The 6,547-nt window shown below is 36.3% G+C and overlaps 1 protein-coding gene across 3 annotated transcripts; it reads left to right on the forward strand.

Annotated features, from left to right (window-relative positions):
- Positions 1-1,133: 1,133 nt before the first annotated feature.
- LOC105138633 (transcription factor bHLH143-like) lies at positions 1,134-5,238 on the forward strand. Of its 3 annotated transcripts, none has more exons than XM_011044782.1 (4): positions 1,134-1,322; positions 2,161-2,771; positions 2,967-3,124; positions 3,221-5,238. In XM_011044782.1, the coding sequence occupies exon 4, from the start codon at positions 3,241-3,243 to the stop codon at positions 4,336-4,338; it is 1,098 nt and encodes a 365-aa protein (XP_011043084.1). In that variant the 5' UTR covers positions 1,134-1,322; positions 2,161-2,771; positions 2,967-3,124; positions 3,221-3,240; the 3' UTR covers positions 4,339-5,238. The 3 variants fall into 3 exon arrangements, with proteins under 3 accessions (XP_011043084.1, XP_011043083.1, XP_011043085.1); XM_011044781.1 differs by having other exon boundaries at positions 3,224-5,238; XM_011044783.1 differs by lacking the exon at positions 2,967-3,124 and having other exon boundaries at positions 3,250-5,238.
- The last annotated feature ends 1,309 nt before the right edge of the window (positions 5,239-6,547 follow it).

Consider the following 6,547-nt stretch of genomic DNA (forward strand, 5'->3'; position numbering starts at 1 on the left):
ATACTTTCAAATATAATACTAGGTAAAATTGCTTTTAGCATGAAAAATTACCTATATCTATACATTTAGGCATTGAAATTTCTTCAAAGAAATGATTGTATCATTAGTTGGAAAATTCGTGTTATATTAGTTTAGTAGCCATGACGACTTTTAATTGATCATGGTGACTTTTAGTTGATGTGCTATAGTATATTTGTTGTGCCATACATTTTATTGATGAAAAATATTGGTGATGATCTTTCATTAATGTAAAAGGAGGGACCTTCCCCTCATGAAAAAAACTATTAGCATAAAACAATTATATATATAAAAAGCTTGAATAACATGAAAAAAATACATAGAAAAGTGTGTTGAGTAAGATTAGCCAAATTAGGATAATATCAAGTTTAAATAGATTTTTTACTAAGAAATTTAAACTGTATGGACATAAATACTGAAAAATCCTAGACATTTGGCTCTCAAATAGTTGGAAAAAAGTTTTTTCTATAAAAAAATCTCATTTATTTTATTTTTGTTATCACCATATATAATTTCCTTAAATGACACGAGTTCAAGTCCAAAAATTGGACCTCCTAATGATATAAAAGGTTGCTATTTGAATTATATAAACCACCAACACAATACTTTCCCCTAGCTTTATAGTTATTCAACTTATTTGGCATTCCATGATCTTGAGCTCAAAAGGGAAGATGATGAACGCAATTGACGAGTTGTTTTTCCACGTCATTTATTATTTTTAATGTACTAACCAATTCATTGCATTGGAAATACTTGTTCTCATAAAAAATAAAATATAAAAAATTGTAATTTGTTAGGCTATATACTTCGCTTAAATAATCTCTTAAAATTAAAAATCAATTGTCTTCTAAATTGTTTCAAATTTATAAAAAAATATTTTTTTCAATAACTCAATCTATTTTATGTAATAAAAATTATTTTTTAAAAAATATTATTATTTTTTTAAAAGTCTAAGGGGAGAGAGAGAGAGAGAGGAGGGGTGTGCTAGTGTTCCTCCATCAACGGTAAATAAATAACTAATGTTAGGTTAGATTAACCAAGGACACAGGTCAACTACTATTCTATAAGAATAAAGGGGCAAAATGGTCATGCAAAGCTCTATAAAATCTTAACATCTCTTAGCACGCTTAATTCTTTAGACATAACCTTCTTCTCGTACTTCCACTTTTTACTGTTCCCCCCTCTTCTCTCTCTCTCTCTCTGTAATCTTTCAGTGTTTTTAAGATTTCCTTTTGAGTCAACTCAACTCTTTGTGCATTTGGATCTGAGCAAGCAAAGATCCTACCGGTACTATATTTTTCACTGTAAGCGATTCAGCTATAGATTTCTTAATTTTCTCTTTCCGGGTTCCTTTTCTTGCTGTTTTCTTTTTTGCTTGATATGTTTGTTGGATTGTTGTTTAATTTGTCATTTTTTTCAGCTGTTTTTTTTGGTTTTATCTTCATTTTTTCTTGATGGGTTTTTGTTTTTCTGTTTGGTGATTGATAAAGTTTGGTGCTTTTGGTTTATTTTATGTAAAAATTTCCAGATTTTACCACATGGGGTTTGGTTGATTCAGGAGAGAACTTGGAGTAGCCTGCTTTCTTGTTGAGATTAATTGATAGCGAGGAGAAAAGAGAGGGAGAGAGGTTGAATTTAACTTGCGTCAATATTTATCTGAGTAATGATTTTCTTGGTTGCTTTTGCTTGGTGGGAAGATAGGATGTCGTGATAGATGCCAATTTTAGGATTTTGTTCGCCTGGTATATTGAACATTGAAAGACTTCAATCATGTTCATGTTCATGCCTTTTGTTTTGTAAAGAAAAGCTGGAGGTTCAGTTTCGCCGGCTTATTTTTGTCATCGTTGTTATCTTTATCGGATCTTAAGTTGGTCGAAAATGGTAGAACAAGAAAGCAGAACATGATGTTTAAATCTTGTTTTTCTTGGTGTTGTCGAGGGGAGTTTATGAAGCACAGTTATTTAGCTGTAGTTTCATGGTGACTATCAAATTTGATTGCGTAGGTTTAAATTTGAATAGAATTTTTATGAGTCAGTTCCACGTGTTTTTACTTCATATGGTTTTATCATCTGAATGCATTTCTATCGTGATTGTATCATCTACAGTCTTGCTCATTTTTTTTTTTAATTTTACCCTTTGCAGGAAATCTGGCCATATATACAGAGTAGATATCTGGGTATAACTCACTATTGAACTGAAGGAAAACAATATGCCTTGGTTGAGTCCACCAGTTGACGTTTTCCGCAAAGTCATGCGCTTGAACTTGTATTGCAGGGTTATTCTGTAAATCACTTTTCTAGTGAACTTGAATTTTTAGACTCTTGCCTTGTCATTCTTCAAAAAAATTGTTAATGGGATTGAATCACTTTTTCATTTTTTATTGTGACATTTATAGGATTATCTGACAAGATAACTAGAAAAGAATTTAACTTCCCTTAGTTTCTCTTTTTTTCCAATTCAAGTTTTCTGTCTCTAAAACGTCTCTTGCTCCTTTTGCTGTCATTCCAAGTCCAGCACATCTTAGATCTTTGTAACAAGCTTTCCTTTGTCCTGCTTTGTATTATTAGGTAATTGTTTTGTGTTGTAACCTACATCTGGATAGTTTGAGTTTTAAGTGGTCGAAAGAAGTTATGGTGTGCCAAGCAGCAAGTCAAACAAGATTTCGGGCCCTGAAATACGAGAATGGAATTGCTGGAAAACCAACAATTATAGTTAGAGTTATTGCATGCTATCGACCATTACAGGATTGCCAGGTTAGTACAGAACATTCAATGATTCTTGTAATAGCTAATTGTTTGCGTGATGCAAATAATTGGCAGTTCCAGGAAAGTACTTTTGTCAAATAGTTAAACTTCTTATATATTTTGTCTGTAAGAATCCCTGGACTTATTTTTGCTCGGTGTTTGGTAACGATAACAATTCATTCCTTATTTCTGTGGTTTTTCCAGGCTGAATACTTCCGTCATTTGCTTAAACCTGTCACGTAGTGCGACTCCACGTTTTTGTTATATTATCAAGCTGCAATTTGTAGTTTTTCCTTTTCCCTTTCTTATTCCTGAAAGAAGCAGAAATTAATTGCACATTGCAGATCAAAGCATAACTCTCGGTATGTTTGCGATTTCATACAACTGGGTCTGGAGCGAAAATGTTAATGGATTCTTCTCCAGAGACTCATTTATTTTGTCTTTTCTAATTTCACCGGCAGGTAATTCTTTCGGTTGGATGGTTAAGGCTGAAGGTTCTTGGCTTTCTCCACCACATTCTACTAGGAAATTGCCAAATTCACATTGCATGACCACATCTTTGGATCCTGCGCAACTACAATGTTTGCCAGAATGTATGAACCCTGGCACGCGCATGACTTCTGCAAATATGGCAATGCCAGGGCTGGCAGTTTCAAGCATTCCAAATTTCAAGACACAACAAGGCAATGAAGCCTACGGGTTGCCTCAGTGTTTACCCTCTAACTTCCAGAATTTTCTTCTCGCTACAAATCCATATGTCAGAGAAAATTTGTCTGTGTTTTCTTATGGGTTTGGTAGGGAGGGTGTGCGAAATCCAATCCCTGGATGCCAGAGAAGGTTCCTTGTTTTCGATCAGTCTGGTAATGAACAAAGGTTGATCTATAGTTCCTTTGGCCCTCCTGTCCCAAAACCAACTGCAGCTGATGCAAAGCCAATTCCGGGTTATTTTGACCACAACGAATATGCTGCAAAAATGGACCAGACAAAGCTGATGAAGTTGCCTGAAGTATCAGACGAGAATCACTTTACTAGTGAAGAAAGTGAGATGCATGAGGACACTGAAGAAATTAATGCCCTGCTATACTCAGATGATGACTATTGTGATGAAAATGGTGGTGGCAGTGATGATGAAGGTGATGACGACGAGGTAAGGAGTACTGGTCACTCTCCCATTCTGATTAAAAGTCACGGGACACAAGAAGAGGTAGAGAAAATAATAGAGGAGGAAGCCACTAGTTCTGATGGCCCAAACAAACGGCAGAAATTGATCGATGGCGGGTACAAAAAATCATCACTAGTAGACACTGCTAGTTCAGTAAAAGTGGAAAGATTTCATGGATACGGCGATGATATGGAATCAAACTATGCTAAACGGCAAAGCCAAGATGGGGAAATGATTTCCATTTTGAGCAGCAAGCAATTTAGAAAGGACAAGATTCGTGCAACGTTGAAAATTCTGGAAAGCATAATCCCTGGTGCAAAGGATAAAGATCCATTGTTGGTCCTTGATGAAGCTATAGATTACTTGAAGTCTTTGAAGCTCAAGGCCAAAACTCTAGGAGTGAGCTACCTTTAAGTGTTTTTCCTCCTTCCATGTTATCATGTTAGCTAAAAAGTGGAAGGAAGGAAGGAAGGAAGGATGAAAGAGGTAGAAACTCGAGAATTCTTGGTTTGAATGATTGATGGGTTTGAAATCACTATATTAGCTTTTCTCATGTGGGGGCTCTTTTTCCTACTTTTGTTCCCCAACAGCTTGTATATAATGGGCCAATAAAAGGAGAGTAGTGGTGGGATGATATGGCTGTTTTGCTCGCAAAGTTGAAGAAAAATTGCGTTTGTTTGTTGACCATAAATGATTATCTTTTAGCCTTATTGTGGATTAAAGGTTAACAAAAGTCACAAAGGACTTGAACGCATGGGTTGGTTGTAGAGGTGGGCTGTGCTGGAAATGAAGACTTCCTTTTCTTCAGTGTTGAGAACCCCCATGGATTTAGTGCATGCGCGTTAGGTATTTCGGGTCCCACAATCCACCCTTCTCTTTTTCTTTGATTTCATGGCTCTTGTCCCTGTCTCTTTACCCTCACACAAATCATGCCGGCATCAAACTCCTATTAAAAAGTAGTTTAAAGAAAACTCCTGGTGTGAGAGAAAACTCCTATTGTTGGGGTCCGCTCTTTGATCAGATGATCTCAATAAAGGCTTGTTTGTTTTCACTCATTCTACCCTGGCTGGCACCGGTGCCCGCACAGTATGGAGACATGTGACCATAGCTGTGCTGTGAAGTCCCTAAGATGGGCTTGTCAGGTTCATCTGTTTTAATACTCTAGAGTGTGGAGGTGTGTTCGTAGTAGTAGTGGAGTGCTTGAGTTGAATGTTTATCTTTGCTGTTGTGGTGTTGTTCCTCTTGTCCTATGTATCAAAGGTTTTTATGTGTCTGTAATGGATAAAGTGAATAAGATTCTGTTGTTGTGTGATCTTGTGAGCTGTGGCTGATGAGTAGTGTGGGGACTGGTGGATCATGAAGCTGATTTCATGGACAGCGTCTATGGCTTTGCACTGCCACTGCAATAATATGCACTTGTGATAGCAGCTAAAATTTGTTGAAACGTGACTGGACACCATGTTAAAAGAGAAAAAAGCTGGTTCACCAGTTGCCATACTCTTGCAAGGAATGGAAAGAAGAAATAGGAATTTTTTATGCTTTCTTGTTTTGTCGTTGTTACCTAGCATGATAACCCGTGTACATGAAAGAAAGATTCTTGATCAAAAAGAAAAATCTAAACTGGCATGGATGGTGAATAATTATATGCAAGTACTGGAATGATAAATCGGAAGGAGCAGTGTCATCACATCATAAGCTATTTCATTACCCTCTTGACCCCCATGTCCTGTGACTCTCTTCCGCCTGCTGCAAATTTGTTTTTATTCCTTCAATGATAGAGGAGTGTGCTCAGATGAATGATATTCCCCCCCTCCTTTTCTCTTCTGTTCTTTCCCGATCGCCTCAACACTTTCTAGACCTCCATTTTGGAGGATTTGTTGGGATAAGGTCAGTTGGATGATCATGGACCACATGCCTTCTGAGGATTGCTGGGTCTTGGACCAGTGGATAGTTTTTCTAACTTTCTTCGTCTTTAACTTTATTGATGGAGTGTGTAAACGATTCCCAGTTCCTTGAAACGGTGCTAAATGGGATGACTGACTTGAGTTAGAAAGCGTTGCGGACCGAGATATTAACAGATACGATAAATAGCGTCTGTAGAAATCAGCAAGCACGCGGACACACAATACTATTCATTGCGGCGGTTAAATTACACTTTTGTTCTTTGAAGAAAAGATGGGATGCCTTCGTCTGGCGGGTAATTTGGTTTTTTCTTTCAATGATCCATTCCTCATTAAAGGATTGTCTTGAGGTATTTTTGTTTTTCTAACTTTTTAGAACAGAAAAATGTCTGCTTTGCCTTCAAAATAAAAAAAAAATACATTTTTTTTATTAAGGTTTATTTTTCTTTTCCTTTTTTAAAAATAGTAAAATGGTTTTTTTGCCCCTGGATTCAGAAAAAATAAAGGGATGTTTTTATCATTTCGCGTTGGATTTCTTGTTGATTTGTAATTTGAACTTTTCATGCTTAATAATATGTTTTATAATAAAAAGTTTTTGTTCATGTAAAGGTATGGAAAATGCCACTATTTTTTGGACAGTGTATACGGTGACTTCCAGTGATCAAATCTATTATTCCACCTTGTTATTGAGAGTACCACCTTACTCTTTTCCTTGTAATGCA

The sequence above is a fragment of the Populus euphratica genome, unplaced genomic scaffold (genome assembly GCF_000495115.2).
Source record: "Populus euphratica unplaced genomic scaffold, PopEup_1.0 scaffold80.1, whole genome shotgun sequence".
Taxonomy (NCBI): Eukaryota; Viridiplantae; Streptophyta; class Magnoliopsida; order Malpighiales; family Salicaceae; genus Populus; species Populus euphratica.

Excerpts from the sequence above, each read along its gene's own strand:
- LOC105138633 (XM_011044783.1), top strand. The coding sequence starts at position 2,649 with ATGGTGTGCCAAGCAGCAAGTCAAACAAGATTTCGGGCCCTGAAATAC. Across the intron at positions 2,772-3,249 it reads GACCATTACAGGATTGCCAG|GCTGAAGGTTCTTGGCTTTC; the intron begins GTTAGTACAGAA and ends TGGATGGTTAAG.